The sequence below is a fragment of the Panthera uncia genome, chromosome C2 (assembly GCF_023721935.1).
Source record: "Panthera uncia isolate 11264 chromosome C2, Puncia_PCG_1.0, whole genome shotgun sequence".
NCBI lineage: Eukaryota > Metazoa > Chordata > Mammalia > Carnivora > Felidae > Panthera > Panthera uncia.
In genome coordinates this window covers 82,364,717-82,381,537 of record NC_064810.1, presented here as the reverse complement: position 1 = coordinate 82,381,537, position 16,821 = coordinate 82,364,717, and the positions used below count along the sequence as shown (strand labels likewise).

The following is a 16,821-nucleotide window of genomic DNA, read 5'->3' as shown; positions in this document are numbered from 1 at the left end:
TAAGAAAAGAAAAAAATTCGTCCTTTGCCTTCTTTATTTCATTTGGGCCCTCAGTTATGATACCCACCTACATTGGTAAGGGCATATTTCTCTACTGAGACTGTTTTATCAAATACTAATCTCTGGAAGATATAGATAAATACCCTCACAGACACACCCCAAAGTAATGTTTTACCAGCTGTCATCCCTTAGCCCAGTCAAGTTTAGATTAACCATCACAGCACTAGATAGTTAACATTAGTAAAGAAACACTGACAGAAACTGAAATTAGTGCTGATTAAAGAATCAAAGGGGCGCCTGGGTGGCTCAGTTGGTTGAGTGTCCGACTTCAGCTCAGGTCACGGATCTCGCCGTCCGTGGGTTCGAGCCCCGCGTCGGGCTCTAGGCCGATGGCTCAGAGCCTGGAGCCTGCTTCTGATTCTGTGTCTCCCTCTCTCTCTGCCCCTTCCCCGTTCATGCTCTGTCTCTCTCTGTCTCAAAAATAAATAAACGTTAAAAAAAATTTTTTTTTAGAAAAAAAAATAAAAATAAATAAAAATTAAAAAAAAAGAATCAAAGATGTGATATTAAGCTTGCTTCGTGAAATATTGTAATGTCAATCTTGCCTGGAGAAAAGAACAGGGATTCTAAAGTTAATTCCTGACTTATGTGATTTTTGTAAATTTACAGAATAATTTTTATTTAGGCTTTGGTCTTAATCTTTAAAAAGGGTGTGATCTCCTCCCAGAGGTTTTATGAAGATTTGACAAGCTAGTGGATGTGACAAAGTTTTATAAAACTTTTAATGCTACATAAATGTTAGTTATATTTATACTTAACACTAGATGCTAAAAATGTAAAAAAAATCTTAGAATAGCTACTTATGGTGAGAGTAATTGGCCAAACTGTCATTTACTGTAAGTATTTTGAACAGTAATGTAACCAATTCAAATAGGCTTATAATCTTCTGTATTAGCTATTTTATCCCTTGGTAAACAGATTCTATTGAATGGTCATTTCTTAAAATACAAAGATTGTTTCCTTTAAATAGCTACATGATATCTTATGTATTTTTATATTTTATTTAATACCAGTATAAAATTTTCAGGCATATGAATATAGTAACACATAATTGATATGTTTCATATGCTTTTTTTTCTCATTCCAGGTCAATGAATACATTTTTGATAATTTATCTAATAATCCTTATTTCTGAAGCCATCATCAGTACTATCTTGAAATATACATGGCAAGCTGAAGAAAAATGGGATGAACCTTGGTATAACCAAAAAACAGAACATCAAAGAAATAGTAGTAAGGTATTTTATGGTGTTCTTGACTCTGCTATAAAGGAAACTATTCTTTGGCACAGTTGATGATTTGGTAGTGACTTCTGATAGGAGTGACCACTGTGATCTCCTAAAACCATTACTATTGAAGGGTGACAGAAAGACACTGCAAGTCATAGTGGCCATTATGTTTATACTGGTATACTTTTTGCATTTTAAGGCATAAGCAATTGTATTTCCTAAGACATGACTTGAATAATTATAAGAGATCACAAAAATTTAAATCATCTGTGTTGGCATTCCCCTTCACTACTACAAATTCAGTTTTTTTATTTTATTTACTGTATGTTGTAAGTGAATTAAAGAGTTAGTTGATTTATTTTCAATTCTTACTGTCAGTCCATTGATAAGATGAAGTATTGATACAAAATTTGTCATATAATGTTTTAAACAATAAATATGGACTACCAAGACAATTTAATCTGCAATTTTGGTAAATTTGTCTCCAGATTTCACATTAGATTAAAATACAACTATTGCAAGACAGATGTGGATCTCAAGAAACCACAAAGCAGATCACAGGAACATATTTTCCATATCATTCATAATTACTATTTCACCTTTCACAGAATGCATGTTAAAATGTGATACTGCTATGCCATTGAAGTAGGCTATTACTATATCATCTATAAGTAAGAGTTTTAATTTACAGCAGTTCTAGTCTACCAATTTTTAAATAAATTTTGAATTAGAGTCAATTTTTAGTTATCTTTGATTTTGAAGGGTAGAAGTAGAAGAGTAAGTATACTTCAAGGATTATTAATTAAATATTTTGCTAAAGGTTATTTGAGTCACACCAGGCCTTTTGGTAGCTTCTAAAAAGTAACAAGTAGTTTGAATTTAACCGTTTCTTTTTTCATTTTGTTCAAGATTCTAATGAGCAATAAAACAACCAAAAGAAATGTATTAAAAAAATGATTCAACAAATGAATTTCAATTCATGAAACTTCTGCTTCAGAATATAGTTGATGGTCTGTTTAGACATGAAACTTTCTGATAATTTTTCTCCGGTCATACTGAGGAAATTCTCATATGTATTCTTGTATCAATCATTTTTTTGCCTAGATTCTGAGATTCATTTCAGACTTCCTTGCCTTTTTGGTACTCTACAATTTCATCATTCCAATTTCATTATATGTGACAGTTGAAATGCAAAAATTTCTTGGATCATTTTTTATTGGCTGGGATCTTGATCTCTATCATGAAGAATCAGATCAGAAAGCTCAAGTCAATACTTCTGATCTGAATGAAGAGCTTGGACAGGTAAAAAAGATCGTTTTATTTTGTTTTGCTAATTTTTTATTTTTATCAAAACAATACATATACAAAGAAAAATACTATGAGGCTTATACCAAAAAATAGCCCTACTTTGCTCCACACCTAACTCTTATTTCTCATTTTTAAATCTGAAATCGTTTTTCCCATTATTTAGCACTACTGTATATAGTGTTCTTTCTTGATTTTTAAATTTTAGACATTATTTATTACGGAATATAAAGATATACTCTTATGCTGCTGTTTATACACACATACTCAGGTACATACCCACTTTGCCTCCCTATAGCCCTCTAATATTGTTATATCACAATTAGGGATTCAGTAAATGTTATTGACATTATGTTGACTCTTAGTATTGCTCACTAATTCCTAGTTCTTTATGTGTATCCTATGATACTATAATTACACTTTGTTTTTTATATGTTATTTTCCCTAGAGTTCATTGCTCTGTTTTTTCATTTGCTTAATTTCTGTATGCCACAAACAAGTCTCTGATTAATATTTGAAATATCTCTCTACATACTCAAACATATCAAGTAAACTAGGATTTCCTTTCTCTTTCTTTTTATGGTGGCAGCTTTTTTGAAGACTTTTGTCTTTCTGCTTCAATTTGGACTTATTTCTGGGCCTGCTTCTTAGCTGTCACCCAGGACTTCCCTTTACCATTACTCTAGAAATTCCTTTGCCTCTCTCCTGTTTTGGATCTCCTGTCTCCTGGATCCCGTGTCACCCCACATGTGTCTTTTTCTCTCATTTTGGTGGAACACATCTTCTAATAATTTCCTGAAAAAGGATGCATGAGAGGAGACTATTTTGAGACTTTGGATGTGTGAAAATTCTTTATTCCTTTTTTACACTTGATTAGTAATTTAGTTGTATAATGCATCCCAGGTTGGAAATTGTCATTCTTCCATATTTTAAAAGCATTTCTCCATTTTTTTCTGGCTTCCAATGTTGCTGTTAAGAAATGCAATGGCATTCTGATTCTGATTTCTTTGTTTGTGATCTCTTATTTTATCTCTGGAAGTCTTTAGGATCTTCTCTTAATGTGATGATTCTGAAATTTCATGATGAGGTACCTTGGTGTCAGTCTTTTTTTTTTTTTTTTATGCTTTCATTGGACAGTGAGCTCTGTGAGCCCTTTCAGTCTGGAAATACATGTACTTCAATTCTAGAATTTTTCTTACATAATTTCTTTGATAACATGTCTTTTTTAATTTAGTATTTAGATATCAGACCATTTATCTTGATTCTCTAATTCTCTTTCTTTGACTTTCAGTTTTCCTTTACTTGTTTGTATTTATAATTCTGGAAGAATTTGTCAACTTTATCTTTCTACCTATCTGTTAATTTCTTTTATTTCTGTTACAATATTTTTAATTTCTAATATTCTAGTATATTTGAATAATCTTTTTTAATTGCATCATATTCCTTTTCTTGAATATAATCTATTCTTTTAGCTCTCTGAAGATATTAATGATGACTATTTAGTCTTGTGCTCCTTGCATTTTCTCTTTGCCCCTAGTTCCTTTCTCAGTAGTCTCTTCTACTACAATATGGCATATGCATTCCTAAAACTTATTGTGCTACTTAAAATTACTTAGTAAAAGCCACAGGACTAATGGGATTAGGAGTACAACAAAAACTTTGTCAATGACACATTTAAAATAGATTGTTAAGAAATGCATAAGTACTGTAATATATGTGGCATTTTATCTTGAAATAGACCAGAAGGTTTCTTGTAGAAGTGACCATCATCGAAGTATTGCTACCTGTGTGTCATTGTAAAGTATAGAAAGGAAGGTTATCTGAAAACAGAAGTGGATGGGTGTGGCTTATAACACCCATGGTGACCTGAGGTAACTGGTACCTGTTTGAGGCTTGCACATTTCACGTGTTCCTTCTGGGCTTGGCAGTTTGCAGGTGTTTCTCACAAAGGAAATTGTGCATAACCAAGTGCAAAGTGCACGTTATGTTCAAATTGTTCCCTTATATATCAACCATATTGTTATAAGTTCATGTTTTCATGACCTTGTTGTAGCAAACTGTCTCATTTGTCTTAGACTCTACCTTTCTTTTAAGGAGTGATCCTCAAATGAATGCTAATCTTTGGTTTTCTTTACAAGCTTAAAAGTTTTCCATAGAAAACCCTAGCAGCCCAGCTATATTTTGGCACATCCCCAGACATCAGTGTTGGTCTTTTCTCAGTTTCCCCAGAGAGAATTACTCCAGTTAGTATTTTTGCTGCTTGTGATTGTTAGGGCCATCCAGTAGAAATCTCCGTTTTTAGTGTACTGCCACACTCCTGTTTTTAGCTGCCTCACACCTGTTTTCAGCTTTCCACAGGGTTCAGATTCTCTCTGGTTCAAGCTCCTCCTTAGACAATAAACCTTCCAGCTGTTGCTCAGATAGATGTAAGGCAGTCTCAGGTTTGCAAATTATGAGGTGATTTCAGGTTCCAGACTGTTCCTGATACCTCCATTTTCTGCGAGTTTCTGGGAAAGGATTGCCCCCATTGCTTAGGTTTCATATTCTATGTTCTCTTAAGTCACTTGCCACTCATTCAGCTCCTTTCCATCTTCCAAACTTGTTATATCTCCCTTCTCATGTTGTCTCATCTACCATTATTTTTGTTCTTTTTTTATTCCTCTGTTCTTATTTAAGTGAAGTTTCAAGAGGAGCAGAGATAATTGTACTTGCTCAGCCTGCCATTTTTAACCAGAAGTTGATCCATTTATTTTTAACATTTAGGAGGCTGTAGTAACTTATGCTAAATATTAATTCATGTCACATTTCTTCAATTATGTATCACATATTCAGGACCTAAAAACAGAGCCTGCTTTTACTTCTCCAAACACATTTTTTCCCATTTTTTCTTTCCTTTGACCTTTTCTATCCCAATTTTCTTCTCTTCCTCTTTCCTTCATGTTAGAATGTTGTTTTTCTGAAACTTCACACTGTTTGTGCATATCCATATCTGTTTTCTTTTTAATAAACTTTAAGTGATAACTTTGTAAAATTTCTAATTCATCTCAGCCTTTCTTTTTACTTTTAAGCCTGCAAGTATTTCATAATATGTTTATTGCCTATATTCCTTTACCTATTTTTATACCAGTGAAATCTACTTTATTTCACACTCTCCTATGTCCTTAAATTTCCATACTGTTAAAGAAACTACTCTTAGGGTGGTGTACAGTGCCCTCTTTATCACTAAAGTTAAAACTTCTTGATTTTATACAAATTTTTAAAAATCAAAATTGATTTCTTTTATTCATCTCTATCTAATCTTAATTCTAAAAGGTCCTCCATGACTGACAGATCTCTGTCTATTCTAATCACTTTTGGAGTATTAGTTCTGTTTGCTGATACATTTTGTATCATAATTTTTTATACCTTATTCTTATTATTCTTCCTGATCTAAAGTGTTTTTGTTTTTGTTTTTGTTTTTTTATTAACTTGTATAGGTAAGTGACATCTCTCTGTATCCACCTTTACAATTCAACATTTGCTGTAGTGGGCAGTCTTTACTATCACAGAGCAAAGATAAAATATTTTATCTTATTTCTAGTTTCACTGTTTGTTAGCTCTGTAACTACGTAAGTTATTTGACCTAACTCTTCCTTTGTTTCTTTTTCTCTAAAATATACATAGTAATAGTACCTGCCTCATGGAGTTGTTGAAAGTATTGGATGAGTTAAAGTGTTTCGAATATAGTGATCACTGTACAATTATTGGCTTTGTTATTACTTTACATAGCAAAATTTCTGTATCTCAGGTGTTGTATTTATCTTTACTACTTTCAAGAAAATGAACTTCAAGGTATACTTTTTTACTTTATTTCTTGGTCCAAACAATTTTTTTTCCAGTTTTAACTCTACCTTCCTTTTTGTATATTGATCTTTTTATTCTGCAATCTTTGATGAACTCATTTGTTAGTTCTAGTGGTTTTTTTAGTGGATTCCTTAGGATTTTCTATATATAAGTCATGTTATCTACCAATGGTTTTACTTCTTTTCCAATCTGAATACCTCCTATTTCTTTTTTCTTGCCTGATTGCCCTGGTTAGAACCTTCAGTACAATGTTGAATAAAAGTGGGAAGAACAGATATTTTTACTTTATTCCTGAACTTAGTTTAAGGGAAAGCATTCAGTCTTTCTTCATTAAATGCTAATTATGGGGTTTTGTAGATGTATTTTATCAGGTTGAGGAAATAGCCTGTCCCTAATTTGTTGAATGTTTTTATCATGAAAGGGTATTGGATTCTGTTAAATGCTTTTTCTGCATCTGTTGAGATGATCATTTTAATAATAGAATAAAGAACAAGTGCCAACTTATTATTATGGTGGGTTTCATTGATTAATTGATGTTGAACCAGTTTTGCATTCCAGGGATGAATCCCACATGTTTATGGTGTGTATTTTTTATATTGTTCTAGATTTGGTTTGTGTTTATGTTCATAAGGGATATTGGTCTGTGGTTATTGTTTTTCCTTATGATGTCTACCTCGCTTTTTAAATGATGACTTTCTCAAATCATCATTGCATTAATTAAATCCTCACCGTGATCCTAGTTTGTATCAAGACTTAACTATTTCAATCTTCTCTTTTTGGGCCTACCTTCTTTTAGGGTTAATTTTCCAAAATTAGTCTCCAAGAGTAATACAATTATTTGTCTTACCTTTTTAAAATATTTTCATTTAGGGGCGCCTGGGTGGCTCAGTCGGTTGAGCGTCCGGCTTCGGCTCAGGTCATGATCTCGTGGTTTGTGAGTTTGAGCCCCGCATCGGGCCCTGTGCTGACAGCTCAGAGCCTGGAGCCTGTTTCGGATTCTGTGTCTCCCTCTATCTCTGTTCCTCCCCAGCTCTGTCTCTCTCTGTCTCTCTCTCTCAAAAATAAATAAACATTAAAAAAAAATTGTAAAAATAAATAAAAATTAAAAAATAAAAAAATAAAATATTTTCACTTAAACATTTTCCTTTTCCCTGAGTTTGTCTCCTACCCTTGGTTTCAATTTCCCCATCTATCTATTTTAGATAGCTTTCTATCTCTGACTTCTTGTATTGCTATGACTTTGTGTTCCTGTTCCCAGCTCTGTACCATTTCTTCTGGAGCACATACCCTTTCACATTCTAGGTTATTAAGCATCCCTTCCACCCTTGCTCAAAGATCATTCTTAATCCTACTACTTCAAAATACCTTATCCAGGAGAGGAAAAAGAACTATTAATACCACATTATCAGTCAGCTCTACAGATGAACATGCATGTAAAAATGCCACAAACTTCAAAGTGTATGTGTATATAGACTGAAATTATTTTAGGTTACCCTGTTTTGTTTCTGGGTATCTTTAATTATTGTGCTTGGATTAAAGGAATCTCAGCATCAGTATGCCAATGTTAATAGGTAAGCTTGACTTTAGGAGATGGGCGACAAGGTTTTTTTGTTTAACATAGGACCATAAACACAAAAGTTTTTTTTTTTCTTTTATCTTCCATCTCTAGGTGGAATATGTGTTTACAGATAAAACTGGCACATTGACAGAAAATGAGATGCAGTTTCGGGAGTGTTCAATTAATGGCATAAAATACCAAGAAATCAATGGTAGACTTGTCTCTGAAGGACCAACACCAGACTCTTCAGACGGAAACTTATCTTATCTTAATAGTTTATCCCATCTTAACAACTTATCCCATCTTACAACTAGTTCTTCTTTTAGGACCAGTCCTGAAAATGAAACTGAACTAGTAAGTAACTTTTAAATTAATAAATTGGAATTTCGTTTGAAATAATTCTCTCTGGTAGTTGCTCAATTGATTGAAGGAGAAAAAGTTTAAGTGTTAGTGGGACAAAAAATATATATTTGAAATGTATATCCTTTGATTCAACACTGAGAATTTGTGGTGATAATCCAGTTTAACTTGTCAATTAATGTGTGTCTGCCTTAGTTCTCTGGGTAAATGAGACTAAGTTAAGAAGAACCCTATGCCTTGAAGTAAAGAAGTAAAGAGACTTTGCTAAGAAATAGAGCTTACATTCATTTAATGCTTCTTGAGACCTCACTTTTTAAGAGGTCTTACAATTTGGCGGTGCCTCCCAAAAGATACTCTTATGTTGAAAGGTCATAAGCAAATGTAACATTTTACTTTTTGGAGTCAGAAGCAACCAGCTAGTATTCAGGCAGTTCAAGATTATAGCACTCTTGTTGTAAATCTAAGATAACCAATTATTAACAGTATTTATTGACATTTTTTAGAATTCTGCTTATGGTTTTCTAAATGTTATTTGGGGATGGTATTTTTATTGTGAATATTATTTTTCTACAGATTAAAGAACATGATCTCTTCTTTAAAGCAGTCAGTCTCTGTCACACTGTACAGATTAGCAACGTTCAGACTGATGGCATTGGTGATGGTCCCTGGCAATCCAACCTTGCACCCTCCCAGTTGGAGTACTATGCATCTTCACCGGATGAAAAAGCTCTAGTGGAAGCTGCTGCAAGGTATAGTTTAGTCTAATTTTCAAATCTTCAGAAAAACATCTTTTAAATAAAGAACTACAGATACTAGAAAATTATTTTAAATTGTCAGACAAAATTCATAAATGCATAAAGGTAGAATTCATAAACACATAAAGGAGAATTTTATATGTGTCATTAATTTTGTTGACAAGCTTGCATTGAATCATATTTTGAAGAGATTTTTAAAAATCTGGTTACTGTGAAATATGAATAATATAATTTGTGAGAAATATTTGTGAATGTATTGTTTTGGACCTACTCTGATGCTTCAAGTTCTTAAAAATAATGCCATATTCAAATTAATTTTTTTTATTTATTTTTCGGAGAGAAAGAGAGCACATGCAAGCAGGGAAGGGGCAGAGAGAGGAAGAGAGAGAATCCCAAGCAGGCTCCATGCTGTCAGTGCAGAGCCCAACTGGGGCTCCATCTCACAAAGAACCATGAGATCATGACCTGAGCCGAAATCAAGAGTTAGACACTTAACTGAGCCACCCAGGTGCCCCTCAAAGAAATATTTTTAAATGCATCTTAAATGTGTATTTTAAATGTTTTTATTCAGGCTAAGTTATAATGACGTATTGTGAAACATGAAATAGCGTCTTTAAATCTTACATTTCTTAGGGTTCCTGGGTGGCTCAGTCAGTTAAGCATCTGACTTAGGCTCAGGTTATGGTCTCATGGTTCATGAGTTCAAGCCCCCCACATCGGGCTCTCTGCTGTCAGCACAGAGCCCACTTCAGATATTCTGTCCCCCTCTCTCTGCCCCCACCCTGCTCTCATGTGCTCTTTCACTCAAAAATAAATAAACATTTGAAAAAAATTTTTTTAATCCTATATTTCTTCTCTTTTAATCCCTAGAATTGGCATTGTATTTATTGGCAATTCTGAAGAAACTATGGAAGTTAAAACACTTGGAAAACTGGAACGGTAATTTTTTTCTATATTGTAATCTTCTGTGTGTTTAGTATAGAATAGGAATCTGTAAACTGTGGCCCATAGGCCATATCTGGTCTATGGCTTGGTTTGTACAGTCTACAAGCTATATTACACTTTTAAAGGATTGTTGTTTTTAAAAAAAAATGCAACAGAAACCATATATAGCCTGCAAAGCCTAAAATATGTACTGTCTGGACCTTTACAGAAAAAGTTTACTGACCCCTGCTCTAGAATGATGTTAATACTCCATTGTACTTTTTCACAGTAATAATAACATTGTACTGTGAATCTTTCATTTGTATTTTAGCTTAATGGTTCTTGAGTTTACTCATGTTTATTTTTATACACTCCTGGGGTAATGAGTTCCATAAGTTCTTACTGAATAAAGAAAACCTTCCTTATATTTACACTGCTTTATAAATTAGTCCATTCCTGTTCTAGTCATATCTTTCATTGTTTTATCAATTCCAATTATATCTCAACTGTAGCTGTCCCTTGCCAAACTATGGTTTTCCAAACTAAAATAGAGCCATTTTTTGGCTAATTTCATGTAGAAGCCTATGTAGCTCATTTCATCAACTTACAAACCATCATCCCACTCAGTGTTTTTCTTTGAGATGTACAAAACATTTCATATAAACATCATTATATAAATCCATCCCAAAAACTTCAAGCCACACCTGACCCATCCACACAAATTCTTTTACTGCTCCCTATAAAGGCGTTTGTTTCCCTACCTGTACACACGTACACTGTTCTAGGTTCAGAATCACTGCTGTAATGATCCTCTGTTACTAATGTCAGTGTGTTGTATTTCTCAGGTGTGTTTGGGCAGAGAAAAGGGTTGAGAATCAATTACCTTTTTTAGAAAAACGTGGAGCTGGGCAGATCTGGATTCCAATCCTTGCTGTGCCACTCACAAACTTATATGACTTTAGGAAAATTACTTAATCTTTCTGAGTTTAATAGTCCTCATCTGTAAAATGAGATAAGACCTACCTTCTTTGGTTCTCATGGGTATTAAATGACATAAGGTAGGTAAAGTACATGGCGTTTGGTAAGTACTCAATAAATGTCAGTTCCTTCTATTTCTATCTTGTGTTATTATTAGTGATTCATAACCCATCATCTTGAAAATGTACTTGAGATTAATTTCTTATTCTAAATCAACCATTTTATCTTTTATAGGGGTTCTTGTCAAAGATTCACTTACTATTATTCAAAAAAAGTAGACTTTTTATCTTATTTTTTTTTTCCTTAGGTACAAACTGCTTCATATTCTCGAATTTGACTCAGATCGTAGGAGAATGAGTGTGATTGTTCAGGCACCTTCAGGTAACCTGTCTAAATTTTTATGAATTTTTATTTATCTAATATTAAGAGTTTGATAACTGATTTTTCTCTTTAGGTGAGAAGTTTTTATTTGCTAAAGGAGCTGAATCATCAATTCTTCCTAATTGTGTAGGTGGAGAAATAGAAAAAACCAGAATTCATGTAGATGAATTTGCTTTGGTGAGTGGAGATTTCTAAAATATATAAAACTAGAAGATGTACATATGAAAGATTTAAGGCTTCATTTTTGCATTAGTAATTTATAAAAAAATTATAGAAATTCTGCAGTTCTGTTACAGTATGTGTTGTCTTCCACATTCTTTGGTTATAAAATGACTTTTAACCTGCTAAAATTCAAGTCTTCTCTTTGAACCTATTACAATCAGGGTATTTCTGGCTACAAAGACCATTCACATTAATACATTAAAAAGAGGAGTTTACTAAAAGAATATAGGGGAATCCCAAGGATGTGGAGAAACTGGCACCTTCATTGCTGGTGAGAATATAAATGGTACAAACACTTTAGAAAATAGTTTGACAGTTTCTCACAGAACATAGAGTAATAAAGGTAACTGTATAACCCATTCACTGCTAGTTATACACCCAAGAGAACTGAACACATGTTCACAAAAAAACTTAGTAGCATTTTTGCTAAATAGCCAAAAGGTGGAAACATTCAAATTCCATCACCTGATGCATGGATTAAACAATGCGTCATCTCCATATAATGGAATGTTATTTGGCCATTAAAGGGAATGAAATACTTACATGCTACAACATGGATGAATCTTGTAAAGGTTATGCCTAGTAAAAGAAGCTAGTCATAAATGGTCACATGTTACATTTATATGAAATATCCAGATTAATGGAATTCATAGAGACAAAAAGCACATTAGTGGTTGCCAGGGTCTGGAAGAAGGGGTAAAAAGGAAGTGTCTGCTGATGAATATGGGATTCCTTTTAGGGATGATGAAAATGTTCTGTAATTAGATAGTAGTCATGATTGTACAATTCTGTGAATACACTAAAAACCACTGAATTGTACTCTTTAAAGGAATGAATTTTATGGTTTGTGAATTAGGTCTCTTTTACTAGAAGAATGTAGGAGAATCTTACAAAAACAAAGTGCCACACTTCATCTGAAGAGGAAGATTTTTAAGCAGCTCTCTCTCTCAGTCTTAGGAACTCATGATCTCTTATTTCTGCATTTCTATAAATGTATGCTCCATACTCATCTCTGCTCACCTGCCTCCCTTTTATGGTTTATTTTCTCCCATTGCTTGTTTCCTAATTGTTTATGATGTAGTTCACCTACCACACTGTAACATCCATGAGAACAAAGACATTCTTCTACTTAACATTCATTTTAATATCCAGAACAGTGCTGGCACATAGCATTTCAATAAGTATTTGTTGTAAAGTGAATTACTTTCATATACTAGTAACTCTCATGGCCTCTTAACTATTATTTAAGAAAAACATTTATAGGTGTGGGTCATTTGGTCACTGTCAGCACAGAGCCTTGATGCAGGGTTTGAACTCACAAACCATGAGATCATGACCTGAGCCGAAATCAAGAGTTGGATGACTGAGCCACCCAGGCACCCCTAAGTGTTGGTCATTTGTAAATCAAGAACATCAATATTTAGAAATCTAAATGATGTCATATAGTATTTTAAAATGTACCCTTTCCGGGGCGCCTGGGTGGCGCAGTCGGTTAAGCGTCCGACTTCAGCCAGGTCACGATCTCGCGGTCCGTGAGTTCGAGCCCCGCGTCAGGCTCTGGGCTGATGGCTCGGAGCCTGGAGCCTGTTTCCGATTCTGTGTCTCCCTCTCTCTCTGCCCTTCCCCCATTCATGCTCTGTCTCTCTCTGTCCCAAAAATAAATAAAAAACGTTGAAAAAAAAAAATGTACCCTTTCCAAGTTCTGTTATTAGAATATTTGGGTTTTTCTGAAGAAAATGTATAGCAAGAACTTTTATAAGCTTTTGGATATAGGTACCAACTTTTAAATAGTAACACCATAGGAAAAATTTGTGCCCAGGAGAATCGGATAATCAAATATATATTCCTAAGTGTTGTGTAACTCCGTTTCACCAATGAAGATGTATAATGATACAGTTTAAAATCATTCGGTGGCTCTAGAAAGAATTGTTTATTGGATGAGGGCCACTTTACCGACTTCGTTATTTGAACTGTAAATTCGTCATACTGTGCACCTTCAGGAAATTATGGTCTTCTTTGCTTAAAAAGAATTCTTATAAAATGGATTTGTAATGGTTAAAACAGGAGAATAGAACCTGGGCTGCCTGTCTCTGGACAGCCTGAAGATACCTTATAGAAGTGTCTGGCTTTCCAGGTAAAACAGTTTCAAAACCACAGTAAGATCATCTTTATGATCCTGTCTAGGCTCTGATATTAAAAACCTTAAGTATTTTGAGCAACTTTTTAAGAACTCATCAAAAATTATAAAAGCTCTGATAATGTGTGTCCCATAACTCAGATCACTAGGACTTTGTGACACTTCATGTATATCCTGTTACTAGATGATAGTACTTTTAAGTTGTTTGTAATTGACTTTTGGTAAGGCATCCTCAGTTTATTTCAGTGACTTCTTGATTTCCCATTAGTTATTTTGGTTCAATTTTTGTCTTTAATTTTTCTGTTTTAGAAAGGGCTAAGAACTCTGTGTATGGCCTATAAACAGTTGACATCTAAAGAGTATGAGGAAATAGATAGACGTCTCTTTGAAGCCAGAACTGCCTTGCAACAACGGGAAGAGAAATTGGCAGATGTCTTCCAATTCATAGAGAAAAATCTGATATTACTTGGAGCTACAGCAGTGGAAGACAGGTAAATATCAGACAAATAGGCAATATCCGTTTTTTCTCATAAGAATTTCCCTAGCCAAGTGTTTCTAATTTATGACATAAATTCCATTTATTAACATCCTATAATAATATATTTAAAATCAAAATAAATGGGTAATTTTTCCCATTCAGCAGATACAACACTTATTCTAGCCAGATACCTTAAATAGATGAATGAACTCAGCTATGTAGCTTTCCCTATAGGCTTGAATTTGTAGGCTACTACTCAGTATGGCATACAAAAGCTTTAAGTACCTGTTTAATGCTCCAGCTTCACTTCCCACCACTGCCTGCTTCCACATTATGCTTCAGCAGTACCAAACTGTCTGTAGTTCTCTGAATAACAGCTCTAGTTAAAACTGTTCTATTTTGTGCCTTTGTTCTGTGGCAGGGCTGTACGTTGTGCCTGGATAATTTCCCCCTTACCCATTTGTGAATATCTTTATAAAATATAGCTCAGATAGTACCCCCACTCCAGTAAGACCTTTCTTTACCCCTAACCGGATTAAAAACCTCTCCTTTGTGAAGTATCCATGTTTTGTAGGTAGTTCTGTGTTGTTCTTGTGGCAGTATAATTATTTCTTTAAAGACTTTCTCCTCTATTAGTTTGTGAATTCCTTAAGGCCTATTTAGTGTTTGTTCCTCATCACTTGTCTCTGTGTTTGCATTTTTTTAAATTTAGGTTTTCATTTACTTTTCAGTTGTCCTCATGAGATTTCTAAGACTCACCTGCGGTTATGTCATCCTTTGTTGTCCACCATTTGATTTTTGACCTACTGATGTGAGAAATTTTCTTATAAAAAAGAGAAAAATCTTCTAATTTCAAATTTAATATTTTCTAACAAAATAGGAGTTTATGAAGACTGTATACTTAGTTTAGTTCTATAAAAATCAACTTTGAAGATATACTCGTAAGATATAAAGTTGTGGATGTTATGTTAACCAGATGATGGCTAATTTGGTTATTCCTGTTTCTTCCCAAATGGGGGAAAAAATCAATTATATCACTGTACTATAACATTTTTAAGTCAGGGAGTCTAGAATTTACCTTATATGTACTAGGTAGTTTATAATTGAAATAGTCAAAAAGTATTCTTCTCACTACTAATGTTGTTTCTTTTATTTTCAGGCTACAAGATAGAGTTCGAGAAACTATTGAGGGATTAAGAATGGCTGGTATCAAAGTATGGGTACTAACCGGAGATAAACATGAAACAGCTGTTAGTGTGAGTTTATCATGTGGACATTTTCACAGAACCATGAACATCCTTGAACTTATAAACCAGAAATCAGACAGTCAATGTGCTGAACAATTGAGGCAGCTTGCCCGAAGGTAAGAATGTAATTATCTGGATCATGAGTTCAGGGGTCAGCAAACTATGGCTTCTGGGTCCAAGATGGCCCACTGCCTGTTTTTTATAGCCTGTGAGCTCAAAATAATTTTTATATTTTTAATGGTTGAAAAAGAATCCAAAGAAGAGAAATATTTTGATGTAAAAATTTATGAAATTCAAATTTAAATGCCTATAAATAAAAGTTTTATTGTAACAGTTCCACAGTCATTCATTTACATATCATCAATAAAAAGTTTTTGCACTTCAGGACAGTTGGGTAGTTGTGACAGAGCCATTAGGAAGCACTTTTATCATTTCTTACTGCTGCTTGATTTACTACAGATCACAGTGACACCATTGTAACTCAGTAGTGTTTTGAGTGCCACACATATTGCCCTATGATATTTTACTATATTTTTATTAGTAGTATTTATCCATCGTGTCCAAACAAGAAAAGAAAAATGGACTTTTAATATCAAACTTTTCATGCACAATGTAGTGTTGATTATTTTATTACCAAATTAGGAGTCACAGCACTGTGTTTATGACTCAGTGACACTTTAATATGCTACCTGTTTGAAAAGACATATTCAAAGATAAAATATAAAATCTCAATACAGATAGTTCTGTTGTGTTAAAATATAAAATCTCATTGCAGATCAGCATTAAAAGGTAGACTTTTGCAATTGATTTTGATGACGGGGAACATTAAACCTGAATTAAGCAAAATGTTATCTCCCCTGCCTCCTCCCCCGAAAGAAAAGATTTCCATTTCTTCTCACTGGTAGACTTGTATTACTTGAAAAATTATACTCAATTACTATTATTAAGTTTTTTTACTTAGTCCATAAAATTTTTGTCGAAATCTGTCTCCTCTATTTTAATAAAGTACCTGCATTATATTCTCAGTTTAGCCTCTTGGCCCACAAAATCTAAAATCTAAAATTGAAGTATTTACTTCTTTCTGTCTCTTTACAGAAATCCAAATCCAGATCTAGTTCATATGACTAAACTAGGAAATTAATATACATTTTATTGTTCAGAGATAATTTCATAAGTATTTATACTCTAAATTCATTCTTTTTTTTTCTAAATCTGTTTTTTATAGATAGATCAAGTTTATTTAGGAGCCCCTTTAACAATCTCATTTTTCACAGTGATTTAAGGATTGCTTCAGTGTAAGCATTAGGGTTGTTCTGGTCTCCCACAGGTACCTGTCATTTGCAG

General features: G+C 33.6%; 1 protein-coding gene across 7 annotated transcripts in view; it reads left to right on the top strand.

Annotated features, from left to right (window-relative positions):
• The window catches only part of ATP11B (ATPase phospholipid transporting 11B (putative)), a 128,110-nt gene that overhangs the window by 63,904 nt on the left and 47,385 nt on the right, over positions 1-16,821 (top strand). For all 7 annotated transcript variants that reach the window (XM_049628519.1, XM_049628520.1, XM_049628526.1 and 4 more), the window contains exons 11-19: positions 1,148-1,298; positions 2,394-2,591; positions 8,107-8,349; positions 8,929-9,104; positions 9,981-10,049; positions 11,320-11,393; positions 11,467-11,570; positions 14,062-14,243; positions 15,390-15,593. In XM_049628519.1, coding sequence (XP_049484476.1) covers positions 1,148-1,298; positions 2,394-2,591; positions 8,107-8,349; positions 8,929-9,104; positions 9,981-10,049; positions 11,320-11,393; positions 11,467-11,570; positions 14,062-14,243; positions 15,390-15,593 — 1,401 coding nt within the window. The remainder of the gene's footprint in view (positions 1-1,147; positions 1,299-2,393; positions 2,592-8,106; positions 8,350-8,928; positions 9,105-9,980; positions 10,050-11,319; positions 11,394-11,466; positions 11,571-14,061; positions 14,244-15,389; positions 15,594-16,821) is intronic.